General features: G+C 41.0%; 1 protein-coding gene across 2 annotated transcripts in view; it reads left to right on the top strand.

Annotated features, from left to right (window-relative positions):
* Nucleotides 1-16,665, top strand: part of TRPC6 (transient receptor potential cation channel subfamily C member 6) — a 171,209-nt gene that overhangs the window by 150,550 nt on the left and 3,994 nt on the right. For both annotated transcript variants that reach the window (XM_037889826.2, XM_043529383.1), the window contains exons 10-11: nt 13,322-13,405; nt 15,617-15,692. In XM_037889826.2, coding sequence (XP_037745754.1) covers nt 13,322-13,405; nt 15,617-15,692 — 160 coding nt within the window. The remainder of the gene's footprint in view (nt 1-13,321; nt 13,406-15,616; nt 15,693-16,665) is intronic.

Raw genomic sequence — 16,665 nt, 5'->3', positions numbered from 1 at the left:
CAAATTTCAACCAGTTTGCCCTGCTGTGAGCAGACAGTAGAGGACAGCACTTCAATAGCAAAAAGAAGAGCCCATCAGAGGTGTGGGGGCAGAGAGAGCTGTTCCACCTGGGGAAAAGCTTTGCTTTTGTCTCTGCTCTGTGATTTCGCTTGACCCCCTTTCATATATCATTATGCATTGTATCTCTTCTCCTACCTGTGTAATCTCTCCTCCTCCCTCCATGTGCATTCTACTCCCCTGCTTTTTTGTCTCCTTTCTCCTCTACCGTCCTATTAAAAGATAAGATTTTCCATTAAACAGTAATGAGGAACAACTGGTCATAATCCTAGGACAAAAGGAAAGGAACTGCAGGAGCGGCATTGGGCTATGTTGTGACCTGCTTCTCAACAAATACACAATAGGTTCAAAAATGATCATGGATCGTGTCATAAATATAAAAGGAAGGGTAAACACCTTTAAAATCCCTCCTGGCCAGAGGAAAAACGCTTTCCCCTGTAAAGGGTTAAGAAGCTAGGATAACCTCGCTGGCACCTGACCAAAATGACCAATGAGGAGACAAGATACTTTCAAAGCTGGCGGGGGGTGGGGTTCTCTTTCTCTGTGTGATGCTTTTGCCGGGAACAGAAAAGGAATGGAGTCTTAGAACTTAGTAAGTAATCTAGCTAGATATGCACTAGATTCTGTTTTGTTTAAATGGCTGATAAAATAAGCTGTGCTGAATGGAATGTATAGTCCTGTTTTTGTGTCTTTTTGTAACTTAAGGTTTTGCCTAGAGGGATTCTCTATGTTTTGAATCTGATTGCCCTGTAAGGTATTTACCATCCTGATTTTACAGAGGTGATTCTTTTACTGTTTCTTCAATTAAAATTCTTTTAAGAACCTAATTGCTTTTTCATTGTTCTTAAGATCCAAGGGTTTGGCTCTGTGTTCACCTACGGAAATTGGTGAGGATTTTTATCAAGCCTTCCCCAGGAAAGGGGGTGTAGGGTTTGGGGAGTATTTTGGGGGGAAAGACGTTTCCAAGCAGGCTCTTTCCCTGTTATATATTTGTTGGACGCTTGGTGGTGGCAGCAATAAAGTCCAAGGGCAAAAGGTAAAATAGTTTGTACCTTGGGGAAGTTTTAACCTAAGCTGGTAAAAATAAGCTTAGGGGGTTTTCATGCAAGTTCCCACATCTGTACCCTAGAGTTCAGAGTGGGAAGGAACCTTGACAGATCCCATAAGCAATATTGCCACTGAAATCAACTTGTCACAGTTTGCCTCTTAACTGATTTTAGAGGCATTCTGTGCATCTCTGGTAACTATCATTACTCAGATTTCATGTCATGTTACTTGTTGAAATTAAACTAAATGCATATATAATTCCCACGATAAGATGCTGAATTTTGCTTATGCATGGTTTCTAATGACCTCGGCATTTGCAAACCTCTTGTCAAGTTGCTAGGTGCAAACTGATTTTGCAGCTTCCTTCAGTGAGAAGGGTGTCACTGAAATGCACTGACTTGCAGGAGGTATATGTGCTACTCAAAATGGGCTGATGGCAAGAAACAAAAAAACAAAAGATTTTTGTTTTCAACTTCAGGTACAATTTTCAAGAGCATGTAAGGGACCTGGAAGCACCAATCCCAATTACTTTCAATGACTTTTAAGTCTCTCCTTCCATATCTCATCCTTGCTCCCTATCTGTATTGGCCAAGGAAACTGAGTTTGGACCTTAAACTAGAACCATGATCAAACAGGTGTTTCTGGAAAGATACTATCATCATATCCTTGGACATTGTGGACAGGGCCCTAGAACCCCAGTCCTGTTTGCGTAGCTTAAAATAGCATCTTTGACAGACAGCCATGTGGAATGTAACCCGTGTTTGGAAGGTTTTTTCCAGCTTTGACCTAGCTGTTAAATTTAAAATATTAATAATGTTTTCCACTAGCTGAAGAGTGATTCTAGAATATCAAATGCTAAATAAGTGTACTTTCTCTCCTGTTAAGAGAGCTATAAACATTTGATTCTCAATAAAAAAATAAATAAAACCTCTTCCACTGAAAAGCCATAAACCCTCTGAGCTCATATCCCCTGGCTATTTAGGGTTTCCACCACAGAGTCTGAAACTGCTAGCCAATCACAGTTTTGCTTTGGAGATACCTGTGGTCTGGAGTTGGCCCTGTCTGCATCCATCACATGGCACCCCTCCGTACTTCTTAAAAAAACAACCTTTGTTTCCAAAGGCATTGTTTAGAATGACCACTACTGGTATATTATTTATCACCTTCCCTTTGTAGCCTTTATAATACATCATCTCCTCCCCCATCTAGACCAGGTGTGGATCACAGAATCATAGAATATCAGGGTTGGAAGGGACCTCAGGAGGTCATCTAGTCCAACCCCCTGCTCAAAGCAGGACCTAATCCCCAACTAAATAATCCCAGCCAGGGATTTGTCAAGCCTGACCTTAAATATGGTATGATAATGATTCATTATCATTGTTTTCATTTCATCCTCAGAATGGCATCCACAATCTTCCTGTCAATAAGCTTTGTAATTTGGAATAAGACCATGGGAAGGGTCCTGACCTTGCAAACTGTTAACCAGTTGAGCTGTCCATACTCACAGGAGTAGTTTCAGTGGGCTGACTGAACTGTGTAAGGGTGTGCAGGATCAGACACAAAACTCCATATGTTTTCTGCAAATAGATCCTTTCTGCTCTTGCTACAGCAGGAGTAGCAGCACTATGGCAGTAAAAAGGAAGGCCACATAGAGAGAATGTGGAAATTCTGTAGTGCCAACCCTCCTTATCTTGCATAAGACGGAGACAAAGCCAGACCTTTGGTGTTTATAGGGGAAGTCACAAAGTAGCACACCACAAACAAGTTTTTTGAGACCCACCTAACATTTCAAAATAAAGGCATGATACATGTTCTCTTCCAGCTTCCTTTCCGCTGAGTCAGTGACTCAGGAAATGGTGCCCCTAAAGGCTGTAATCCAGGGCCACAGTTCAATGCAATACATTCCCCACATTTCCCTTAATTTTTGGTGGCACTTGACTGGAGCAGCGTGACCCTTGCATTTCCTGGAGAGAGAAGAAGATCAACTTCTCCTCCGAATACTGCCAAAGGGTCTCCCTGTGTGCAGCCTGCCTCAACCTTTTGGTCCAGGGCTCCTGTGGCTTTCTTCCCTTTATGGCGACCTTTCAGGCTGGATCTGGGGTGATATTTTACAAGTGAGCTGTAGCTCACGAAAGCTTATGCTCAAATAAATCGGTTAGTCTCTAAGGTGCCACAAGTGCTCCTTTTCTTTTTGCAAATACAGACTAACACGGCTGTTACTCTGAAACCTGTCATTTTACACGTGAAGAACCAAAAAATAGAGAGAAGTAGATTTTTTTAAAAATTGCATCCATCCCTTTTAATTTTAGAATCAAATTTCTTTATGAAGCATAAAGTGTAGCTCCTCCACAAACTGGGTTTGAAGGCCATGAAATCTATTCATTTTTCCTGACCAAGAGAATGATGACAGCATGTGTCCTGAGTGAGCTGTCATCTTTGAATATGGCCTTTCAGAAAAGAAATAAGGAATAACTAATAAATGTATACTTAATAGAAAATAAATTAAAATGTTGTATCATATTAACATGTTTTTGCTGACTCTAACAATGCAAAATATAATTTTGTAATTTTTTTATTCTACTATTGTAGATTCTACTATTATATACAATGCTGTATAATGAAAAGTGCCCTCTGATTCTGATGTCCAAACTGAGCAACTGGTCATGCTTTTGAGATGTGCTGCAATTCCAAACTCCAGTTGAAGTGCATAGGAATTGCTGATGCTCAGCACCTCTGAAAATCAGGTTCAAGTTGTCCCAAGTTGGACGGCAAGACACTGGCACTCAAAGTCAGCAGGCTCTTTGGAAAATGTGACTATATGACACTAATGAAGTGCAATACAACACTACTACCACAATAGGCAAGGTTTACTTAAAAAAAAGTCTTAACTGATTTTTAAATGATACAAAACAATGATATATAACAATATGGACACGCAGCACTAAGGGTATGTCTATACAGCAAAGAAAAACCAACGGCTGGCCCATGCCAGCTGACTTGGACTTGCCGTGCTCTTTCATTGCTATGTAGACTTCCGGGCTCAGGCTGGAGCCTGGGTTCTAGGACCCTGCAAGGTAGGAGGGTCCCAGAGCTCAGGCTCCAGCCTGTCCCTGAAGTCCACACAGCAATGAAACAGCCCCTGAGTCGGCTAACATGGGACTGCAGCAGGTTTTTCTTTCTTATGTAGGCTAAACTATGATACTAAACTGCTCAAGATAGTTAAGACCAAAGCAGACTGTGAAGAACTTCAAAAAGATCTCACAAAACTAAGTGATTGGGCAACAAAATGGCAAATGAAATTTTATGTGGATAAATGTAAAGTAATGCACATTGGAAAAAATAACCCCAACTATACATACAATATGATAGGGGCTAATTTAGCTACAACTAATCAGGAGAAAGATCTTTGAGTCATCATGGATAGTTCTCTGAAGATGTCCATGCAGTGTGCAGCGGCAGTCAAAAAAGCAAACGGGATGTTAGGAATCATTAAAAAAGGGATAGAGAATAAGACAGAGAATATCTTATTGCCCTTTTATAAATCCATGGTATGCCCACATCTTGAATATTGTATACAGATGTGGTCCCCTCATCTCAAAAAAGATATACTGGCATTAGAAAAGGTTCAGAAAAGGGCAACTAAAATGATTAGGGGTTTGGAACGGGTCCCATATGAGGAGAGATTAAAGATGCTAGGACTTTTCAACTTGGAAAAGAGGAGACTAAGGGGGGATATGATAGAGGTCTATAAAATCATGAGTGGTATGGAGAAAGTGAATAAGGAAAAGTTATTTACTTGTTCCCATAATATAAGAACTAGGGGCCACCAAATGAAATTAATGGGTACCAGGTTTAAAACAAACAAAATGAAGTTGTTCTTCACTCAGTGCACAGTCAACCTGTGGAACTCCTTGCCTGAGGAGGTTGTGAAGGCTAGGACTACAACAGGGTTTAAAAGAGAACTGGATAAATTCATGGAGGTTAAGTCCATTAATGGTTATTAGCCAGGATGGGTAAGGAATGGTGTCCCTAGCCTCTGTTTGTCAGAGGGTGGAGATGGATGGCAGAAGAGAGATCACTTGATTGTTACCTGTTAGTTTCACTCCCTCTGGGGCACCTGGCATTGGCCACTGTCGGTAGACAGGATCCTGGGCTGGATGGACCTTTAGTCTGACCCAGTATGGCCATTCTTATGTTCTTATGTTATACCCTAAGTAACCAAAGTTCTGGACCACTCCACCTCTTCTTTTACGCAACACTTCCATAGCGATCACCTGTCACTTATGCAGCTGTTTATCTTTAGATAAGAGAGACACTGTATGGCTTATAGTTGTAGGCCCTGATTCAGCAAAACACTTAAGCATGTTTTTAAAGTTAAGGACATCTCTAAATTCTTTTGCTGAACTGAGGTGTAGTCATTTTGTCAGTCATGATAGGAATCCTTTGTACTTTCTCTAAATACTTATGTGCTGGTTGTGATTATACAGTCGATAAATCTTAGTGATTAGGTTTGTCATTTCTCTAGCAAACTTAATTTACTCTCTGAGTAATTTTCAGGAGAGAAAATTCTGCAGCCACGAAGCTCAAAGAGAGAGCTTCCAAATCTGTTATGAGAGTGAAATGCAGTTTGTGACAGGGTCAGGCTGGATGGCTACAGGAGAGTAATAGAAGACAGATATATTAGCCCCAGGTTAAGTAGGTCCCTTTTCCCTGGGTAAGGTAACAGGGAAGGTTCCAGAACAATCAGGAACCTTCTGGAGACAATTAAGACAGACAGGCTATTAGAACACCTGCAGCCAATCATGAAGCTGCTAGAATCAATTAAGGCAGGCTAATCAGGACACCTGGGTTTAAAAAGGAGCTCACTTCAGTTTGTGGTGCGGATGTAAGGAGCTGGGAGCAAGATGCGCTAGGAGCTGACAGTGAGAACACATATTGTTGGAGGACTGAGGAGTACAAGCATTATCAAACACCAGGAGGAAGGTCCTATGGTGAGGATAAAGAAGGTGTTGGGAGGAGGCCATGGGGAAGTAGCCCAGGGAGTTGTAGCTGTCACACAGCTGTTCCAGGAGGCACTCTAGACAGCTGCATTCCACAGGGCCCTGGGCTGGAACCCAGAGTAGAGGGCGGGCCCGGTTTCCCCCCAAACCTCCCAACTCCTGATCAGACACAGGAGGAGTTGACCTGGACTGTGGGTTCACAAAAACGGCCAAACTGAGGGCTGCCATGAAGCTCCAAGGCAAGCGAATCTGCCAATAAGTGCAAAACCCACCAAGGTAGAGGAAGAACTTTGTCACAAGTTGTAATCCTGGCGTTCTCTGCCACCAAGTGGTCTTACACAGTTATGCAATAAATTATATATCCCATCTCTATTGCTGTTACAAGTTGATTTAACAAAATTACACACTTTTATATATCACTTGATTTACCTGCCTAAATTAAATACATTTCACGTTTTCTGTGTTCTTTGGGCTCAGTTAAAAATTCTGTCACATATTGTATCAATTTTTACATCTGTTGACAAAGAGGAAGATGTAGTAAAGTGTTAATAATAAGATAAAGGTAGTGAAGTATACCATTCATTTCTAGTCTTCTTAATCAGGTGTTATGAACATTGTACAGGACATAGGCACCAACTCTGTGGGTGATCTGGGGCTGAAGCACCTACTTAAAAAAACTAGGGGGTGCTCATCACCTGCAGAGCCAGATTAATCTTTTGTGGGTCCTGGCATGCGGACCATTGCCCTGCCCCCTGCTCCACCCATACAGCACCCCGTGGCCCCACCCCTGCTCTGCCCCCAAGGCCCTGCCCCCACTCATCCTCTTCCCCCCGAGGCCATGCCCGCTGCTTGCCTGGGGTGGGGGGGGGCAGAGAGAAGCACGCGCCAGCAAAAACAAAACTCAGTACCTGTGGCACAGGAGTCTACAATGAAGTCCTTATGGCAAAAAATGGCAACCCATGCACAATGGAGCCATTAAAATGCAATGATTGTCAAACAAAATGATTTTGTTCCAACAAGTACCTAAGCTTGCTGATGCTGAAGTCAGTCTCCAATCCCTTTTTTACTTCAGTGGGAACAGAATTGTACTTCTATCTTGTTCATGTTTCAAAATTGCGTACAGGAAGGAATTTTCGGAAACAGGTTCTAATACAGCTTCCGAGATACTGCGTAGTTGAATATGACTTTATTTGCTAATTTAGAATTGTCTTTAAAAGCCCTTCAAGTATTACCATAATAATACATTATGACAGTTTAAAATTATAAGCAATGGCAAAAGATACCAACAAAAAGCAATCAATATCTTGTTGTAGCTCAAAAAAATTTTATTTAATTTCCCAACTAAATAGACCTTCAAGGGCTATTACAAAGAGATGCAGATACATAATATGAATCATATAAAACCTGTGAGTAGAAAGAAGTAGACCCAATTGCCCTGCTCTGGTCTACTTATTTGCTTCTTTCTTCATTATCATGAGTAGAACTGGGTAGGAAAGTTTTCTTTCCCCTCCTGTGACTTTTCAAGATTTTGAAAAAATTTTCCATTACATATTGGGATGAACCTGAGGCCTTTCAAATTATTTGCAAAACATGAGGGAAGGGAGTGCACTCAATTTAGAATTGAGTTATGCCGTTGGTTTGCCACTCAGCAGGGACCTAGATACCAGTCCCTGCTCCAATGAATATTTAATTATTTATACAAAGTGGAACAACTCCACCACCATAGGTTGAGAAAGAGAGAACCCTACCTGAGAATAGCCAATGGCCTGATAGTTAGGGCAGTCATGTACAACATAGGAAGGCCCAAGTTCAAGTTACTACACTATCTGATTTTTCTCAGTGATTTTGAATAGAAATTCCATCCTGAACCGAAGTAACCTTCCCAATGAAAGTTTGATCAAAACCAATACGTACCCAGGAGCAGTTTTGGTTCTGCTGAAAAGTCATTTAATGAATAACTTCCCAATCAGACAAAATTATGAGTTGTTGAGAATAGAATTTCACTTGTCACCAACATTAGTACAACAAGGAAGAGTGGTTTTGAACTATGACATTCACCATGATGGGTACTTCACAGTCATAAAAACTAAGAACAAAAAACAGTTTTTTCATCATCCTATTCAGCCAGCCAGCTCATTTTCAAGGGCTTTGTCTAGGCCAGGATCTTACCACTTCACTGGAAAAATTATTGCATAAACTAAATGAGATTACCGTTTGAACTTTTCCCTCATGTTCACCCTAAACTTCTAGCGCAGTGTTATCCAATTATGTCTACTATTTCTTCTTTAAACTATAATAACTTTGAATTTATAACAATGCTTCCTTCTTTTAGGCCTCCAACAGATATTTGTGTTATATCACCCAATAGTCATATTTTAACAAGATCATGAAATGGCTTACACAAAAAATGTTGCTGGTATAATGCACCTGTTTAAAAGAAACTATCTACACACAAGCAAAGTTAGACTAAGAAATATTTTGATGCATAAAGACATACAGGAAAATCTGCTTTATTTACTCCAGGGTAAATCCAGAGTAACTCCATTATTTTAGTGGCGTTATTTTGGATTTACAGTGGATGTGAAAGTAAAGTTTGCTTTTGATTTTTAGAAAACAAGCCACATTAGAAAATCTCAGACAAAAGGCTAACTTCCAGTTAGGAAGTTCTGAAGGGAGTGGGGAAAATTGAGCATTTTAAGTGTTGTCCTCATTACAGATTAAGGGCTTGGTTCTGTTCTCCCTTGCATAAATTTTATGCCTGTATAACGCTGACTTCTCAGCTTTTACTCCTGATTTACAGTCTTATAAGTGAAATCAGAATCTAGCCCTAATAAAGCCCTCTGCTCAGACTTCATAGTCTAAGGGACCAATCTTATTTAATCTTTTTATTACTGACCTCGGCATAAAAAGTGGGAGTGTGCTAATAAAGTTTGCGGATGATACAAAGCTGGGAGGTATTGCCAATTTAGAGAAGGACAGGGATATCCTACAGGAGGATCTGGATGACCTTGTAAACTGGAGTAATAGTAATAGGATGAAATATAATAGTGAGAAGTGTAAGGTCATGCATTTAGGGATTAATAAAAAGAATTTTAGTTATAAGCTGGGGACGCATCAATTAGAAGTAACGGAGGAGGAGAAGGACCTTGGAGTATTGGTTGATCATAGGATGACTATGAGCCGCCAATGTGATATGGCCGGGAAAAAAGCTAATGCGGTCTTGGGATGCATCAGGAGAGGTATTTCCAGTAGAGATAAGGAGGTTTTAGTACCGTTATACAAGGCACTGGTGAGACCTCACCAGGAATACTGTGTGCAGTTCTGGTCTCCCATGTTTAAGAAGGATGAATTCAAACTGGAACAGGTACAGAGAAGGGCTACTAGGATGATCCGAGGAATGGAAAACTTGTCTTATGAAAGGAGACTCAAGGAGCTTGGCTTGTTTAGCCTAACTAAAAGAAGGTTGAGGGGAGATATGATTGCTCTCTATAAATATATCAGAGGGATAAATACCGGAGAGGGAGAGGAATTATTTAAGCTCAGTACCAATGTGGACACAAGAACAAATGGATATAAACTGGCCACCAGGAAATTTAGACTAGAAATTAGACGAAGGTTTCTAACCATCAGAGGAGTGAAGTTTTGGAACAGCCTTCCAAGGGAAGCAGTGGGGGCAAAAGATCTATCTAGCTTTAAGATTAAACTCGATAAGTTTATGGAGGAGATGGTATGATGGGATAACATGGTTTTGGTAATTAAATATTCATGGTAAATAGGCCCAATGGCCAGTGATGGGATATTAGATGGGGTGGGATCTGAGTTACCCAGGAAATAATTTTCTGTAGTATCTGGCTGATGAATCTTGCCCACATGCTCAGAGTTTAGCTGATCGCCATATTTGGGGTCAGGAAGGAATTTTCCTCCAGGGAAATTGGAAGAGGCCCTGGAGGTTTTTCGCCTTCCTCTGTAGCATGGGGCATGGGTCACTTGCTGGAGGATTCTCTGCTCCTTGAAGTCTTTAAACCACGATTTGAGGACTTCAGTAGCTCAGACATAGGTGAGAGGTTTTTTGCAGGAGTGGTGGGTGAAATTCTGTGGCCTGCGCTGTGCAGGAGGTCAGACTAGATGATCATAATGATCCCTTCTGACCTAAATATCTATGAATCTAATATCAGACACAAGCTGAAAACTTACTACACACTAGTCCTTAGTTCCTCTTGCAATTCAGGCATAGCTTATTTCCTGTTATATCCCAATGTACTTTCTATCAGGTTTCAAGACTTTCCAATTCATTTATAGCTAAGCATTCAACTGATTAAAGCACAAGAATGCCTGGTACCAAAATCCCCACTAAAAATACAACATGTACCCACAGTTTAATACACAATAGCATCTGAGATACTGTGGCTGTGTCCCTATATTTTGAAGAGGAAATATTTTTTGTATGTCAGATACAACTGTAAAAGATTTTGACTTTGTAATGCCGACCTCTTTAGGTCCTCATCCAGGTCAATCATCGTTTATATTTCAGATTCCTTATTTCTTGCATTACTGTTCAGAGAGCTGGTTGATTTGTCTTAATCAATAGTAATACATGAATTGTTTTCTTCTGATAGTTCCCAAATCATCCTTATTACAATCTAATCATTCAGCTACACTATTGAATTCATCATTTCATAACAATATTGTGTTTTGGTCTTTCTCAAAGACATTAACCAATAATGCATCCTAAATAACTGCAGCTCTGGATTATCTGCCAGTAATTTGTTCTCCAGTTTTGAATAATGTCCATTCACTCCAGTGTTTAACAAAAATGCTGTTCAGAAATATACTGTGAAATCAGAACCTCCATGGGCTTCTGACTTGCATTGCTTAATCATCTTATACTACGACATTGGTGAAAGTGAGGGGAGCAACAAGCCAAGGGAACCAAATTCTTCAGTGTCTTACACCTTTACACTTTACATCCTCACCTGTACAAAGTGGCTGCAAAACACAAACTAATGGTATATGAGGCCTGACATCACTGGAGTTACACAAATATAAAACTGCAGTATTTAAGAGGAGAATCAGGCTCTTGAACTCTATTACATACCTAAGCTGCATGAGGGTGTAAAGTTTCCCAGAACTTAAGAGAATCTATTCCATTCTGCAATTCTCTTTGGTGTTCCTTTTTGTTGAGGTTGGGTGTCTTTTTGGGGCTTTGCTAGTTTGGTTTGTTACCTACTCTTTGGTACCTTGGTTCAGGAAAGCACTTTGACCACATCCACTAAGGGGCTTCGGTGCCTAAATTCCAGGGTTAGGTGCTACTACGGACCACCAAACCCCTGCTTATCTGCTGTCTAGCCCTGTAGGCAGCTAAACTCACCTGGTGCCTAAATTTCTGATGTAAAAGTCTATCTCACACCTAAGCCCAAATGTGATCCTCAAACCAGGTAGACATAGGTGTTGCCCTGCCTATCTTGCCTGCGGGTCCCAATCTGGCAGATGTGCACTGAGAATGCTTAACTCCATACAAAACAGCCAGGCTCCTTTATAACCTTTAGCCCAGTGGTTAGTGTACTGTCCTGGGATGAGGAAGACCCTAGTTCAATTTCCCTCCTCCCGCATCTGATGAGGAGACAGGATTTGAACAGGGTTTCCTTACCTCCCAGTTGAGTGCCCTCATCACTGGACTACAGAGTCATTCTTACTCTTTTATGGACTGAATTAATTTGAATTATTTTAATACAAAGTGCCTGAAAATGGGATCCACAAAAGCCAGCACACCTGGCAGCTCCCTGTCTAAACCAGCCAATAGCAGATGCTGATGCAACGGGTGTGTCCTTCAAGAAGAGAGATTGAGAGAGCCCCTCATCAAAATATCCCAGAGTCCAGTGGTTAAGACATAGCGGGGACTTAAACCGGGATCTCCCACATACTGGGTGAGTACCCTAACCACTGGATTAAAGGTTATAAGGGAGGTCCTCCTCCTCCTCTCCCACCCTCCCAGGAATTTTGTGTACAGTTAGCCAGGTGTGTAAGGAGAGAGACTCCAAGTTGTGGTTCCCAAGCAGAGATAGGCATCTAACTCCGTGAGAAGGGTGGGGCTTAGGACACACACATTGCATCAGCATCTGCTACTGGCTAGCTTAGACAGGGAGCTGTCAGGTGCGCTGGCTTTTGTGGATCCCATTCTCAGGCACATCTCTCCCCCCCATGCATTGTATAGGGAGCCTGGGCTCTGAACTCAGCCTTTGTAGATTCCAGTTTTCAAGGTGCCTAAAAGTTTAGCATTATGATGCTGAGGGTCACAAGGTTTGGCCAATGTACATGGCAGAGGGGCATTGCTGGCACATCATGGCATATATCACATTATTGCTGGCCATCAAGTGCCAGCAATGCCCCTCTGCCACGTACATTGGCCAAACCAGACAGTCTCTATGTAAAAGAATAAATGGACACAAATCAGACATCAGGAATGGTAACATACAAAGGCCAGTAGGAGGACACTTCAATCTCCCTGGACATTTAATAACAGATTTAAAAGTAGCCATTCTGCAATAAAAAAACTTCAAAAACAGACTTCAAAGAGAAACTGCAGAGCTACAATTCATTCGCAAATTTAACACCATTAATTTGGGCTTGAATAGGGACTGGGAGTGGATGGCTCACTACAAAAGCAATTATCCCTCTCTTGGTATTGACACCTCCTCCTCAATTATTAGGAGTGGACCACATCCACCTGGCTGAATTGGCCAGCTTGTCAACACTGGTTCTCCACTTGTGAGGTAACTCCCTTCTCTTCATGTGCCAGTATATTTATGCCTGTATCTGTAATTTTCACTCCATACATCTGAAGAAGAGGGGTTTTATACCCACAAAAGCTTATACCAAAATACATCTGTCAGTCTTTAAGGTGCTACCAGATTCCTCGTTGTTTTTACATTCAGTTGAAGCATATACTTAAGTGCTTTTCTAAATAGAGTAATTTTCCTGAAGTGGGGACTGGAAGAGTTAAAGTGAACTGGTGTGGTGAAATGCTGTCTCCATTGAACATAATGGGAGTGTTGTCACTGATATCAATAGAGCCAGGATTTCACTCCTGAAATTTAACCCTTACCCCTACCATTACATCTAAAAGTTAATGTTCTGCTGCAGAATTCTTGTACAAAAGAAAGTATAACTAAATAACCCTTACATTTATTTCTGATACTGATCAAATGTTTTTCTTTCAGCTTGGGCAAAGTAAGCAATCAAGTATAAGAAGCACAGATGATCTCCATTTAAATAGCTTAAGTAATCCTCCACGACAATACCAGGTAAAAGGCAGTTTAATACAACTTGCATTGAAAAAGGGTTAAGACTCGTCAGATTAAAGATTTAAAGACAAATTCTGATATTAGTAATAGTGTGAATCCGAAGTAAATCTACTGGATGTAAATCTAGAATAATTGCATTGGCTGTATGATTGTGGTAGAATGCTTCCTAAATGCTGCATTTCTGAGTGGAATACTGTAAAAGGCCAACATGAAGAACAATTTTAGTCAAAGGGAAAGACTCAGTTACACAGTGCACATCAGGAGCAACTCTTCTTTTTGGAAAAAAATCCAGGTCAAAAGCTAATGCAAATTACCTCTCTGTATCATATTTCCTCTTTCTTATCCCTCCAGAATTACAAATCACTGTAAGCTTGGTTCCTGCAGTTCCATATTATTATGGTACATTCTGTGTATTCTTTGCTATGCATGGGGCCCCAGTCTGCCTTTGAGAGTGCACAATGGGGAGGAAGCATGTAAGGAGTGTTAGCCAGAAGCTCCAGAAATCACTGCAGCTCCTGCACTTGGAGAAGCATAGAGACAGCTCCCTTCAGATAGTGCCACAAAGGGGTGAGAAAGGGACAAGTAGAACGGGCTGGCCATGTGAGCAGAGGTCTGTCTACACTGCACACTTCTTGTGGCAACATTTAGAGTACATACCTGCCCCCCCCCCAACACAGGTATAAATAGCAGTGTACTTGGTGAGGCCTGCCTTAGGTGAGTAAAGACATTTCTGAAAGATGTGGGTATATATGCAAGTATGCTCTCTACTCACGCAAGCTGTGCCTCCCTGTCTACACTGCTATTTTAGAAGTGTAGTGTCCCGCTGCTTCCTGCTGAGGGAGTCTTTTCCTGTACAGAAGGAAGGCTCCAGCAATGGGGAAAGGGTATGGCAGTGGGGAGGCAGCGGGGAAAGGATTGGGCACGTGCCTGCTATGGTACCTTTCCATGAGGTGTGGAAAGGCTCCAGTAGTGGGGAAAGGCTCCTGCAGGGAGGAAAGGCTCAGCCTTTCTCAGCTGCCTTCCCCCTGCCAGAGCCTTTCACTGACATGTGTAGCTCTACATAGCTACACACCAGTCCACTCAGAGCGGACGCAGCTTGCTTTTCACTGTAGCATGTAGCTACACATTCCACTACATGATGACGCCAGTGGTGTGTGGCGTAGACATAGCCGAGGCATAGCTGCATCCCACAAAAGGGTATAGTAGTAAGTATGGAGATCGACTACTCAGGATCTCTTTCATCTCTGAGACAGGAAGCCTGCTGCTGCTGAGACAGGAAGCCTTGGAGCAGTGTGGCATCACCCCTGACTGTAGGTTGTATCTAATGATACAATCAAGCCCAGAATGCCTTGGCTTTTGGCATGGCCAATCAAGTTATGATGGGCTGATAGCTATTATGATTAAGATGTTACTTCAAAAGCATTAGGCTGGGTGGCTTTGTATTTGGAATTTTTTTGGATTATTAAAATATACCATAGTGTCATCCACATTGCAAATGTGATTATGTAATGATGCCGCTGAGCCAATCATCTGTGGGGATTGAATCTGGGCTTCTGGATTTAAAACATGAGCCCCTACTTCCTGAGCTAAAACACCAGGTGTGTTTAGAATTGAAGCAACAGCAGACTCATAAACCAGTATACACGGTCTAGCTACTAGAGGAAGACAAAAGTCGTATTGGATTAGCATGGGACACAGTTACAGCACATTAAATGTTAGAACCAAGTGCTTCAGGGAATTTTCTCAATCTTGAGTTTGGAAGCATATATAATGTAGTGTAATGTAAAATTATATGGAAACAATATATTTATTGCAAAGTTATTTAGTAATTAGCACTGATTAAAGGTCAGATCCTCAGCTGGTGTAAATCAGCCCCATAGAGTCTGGTTTTTCTGCATCAGTTTTTAATTGCAAATAAAATTTAATAATTAGTAAGATGTGTCCACTTTTGTCATCTTGCATATATACATATACTGGAAAGTTAATTTTCATATCAATAGTCTAGATGAAAGCAGAGACTGTCATGTTTCTTTTATACATGAGAGGCCTTTAATCCTGGTAAATGCCATGGACTGGAGGAGTTAAATGCAACACTAGATATACAACAGCAAAATGTTGACTGAGCACATGCCTTGGAATTTCAGAATCAATGCAAGCAAATTCAGCTTTGAAAATTCTAACTCTTTTCTCTTTCCTCTTTCCTTGCCCTAGAAGATAATGAAGCGTCTCATTAAAAGATATGTACTGAGAGCTCAGATAGACAAGGAGAATGATGAAGTCAATGAAGGTGAGTGTAGCATATTGATCACAGTTTCAAAGTTAATCATGGAATCAAAAGAAGCAACTCAAAAAAGACTATGTTAACTTGTTGGAAGAGCATTTCCCAAACTTTTTGGGACAATCACATTTCAGAGTCCTTGGATACATGGCAAAACAAAAATATATCAGAACCAATAGTAAATTATTACCTAATAAAAAGTATAATGTTAATGTGAGAGACTGATGTTAAGAAAAAGACATGTTTCTTGGATCTCTGCTTCCCACACCAGAGATTGGCTTCCTGGCTATAACATAAACAAGGTAATAGGTGGGGTAATATCTTTTATTGGACCAACTTCTGTTCATAAAAGGGACAAGCTTGTGACCTTCTCAGAGCTCTTCCTCATGTCTAGAGAAGGTAACCAGAATCTGTAAGCTTACTACAAGGTGGGACAGATTAAGTATAAGGGGTTCACATATGTTGTAGGAGACTACTTAAAATGAAGTGGGCAATTAAAGGTTAGAAGGCAGGAAGATGAGTTACAAATTGTTGTAATGAGCCATAAAACTAGTGTCTCTGTTACATCCATGGATTTTGGTGTCCAGCAGAGATATGAATTTAAGTTTCTAGGCTTTGTCTTTTGAAGGTGTTGTTTAAGTTTCCTTTGAGATGAGGACTGAGAAGTCAGCTATTGAGTAATTGTTTTGTGAACAGTGTTCAACCATGGGTGACAGGGTATTTTTGTCTTTTATCATTTTTTTCTGTGTTAGTTCATTTGAGAGCATAGTGATTGCCTTGTTTTACTCACATAGTTGTTTTGGGGGCATTTGGTGTACTGAATGAGCTAAATTATGTGTTGGGATGGGCATGTGTAAGGCCCATGGATCTTGAAAGTTGTGTTGTGGGCATTATTGATCATCATAGCCGTGGTTATATGTCCACAGGTTTGGTATCTGTTGTTCTAGCAGGATCTGGTGCCATTTTGAGTTGTATGTCCCGG

Source organism: Chelonia mydas, chromosome 1 (genome assembly GCF_015237465.2).
Source record: "Chelonia mydas isolate rCheMyd1 chromosome 1, rCheMyd1.pri.v2, whole genome shotgun sequence".
NCBI classification, from domain to species: domain Eukaryota; kingdom Metazoa; phylum Chordata; order Testudines; family Cheloniidae; genus Chelonia; species Chelonia mydas.
Note: the sequence above shows the minus strand (reverse complement) of the source record. Positions and strands in the feature narration are given on the sequence as shown.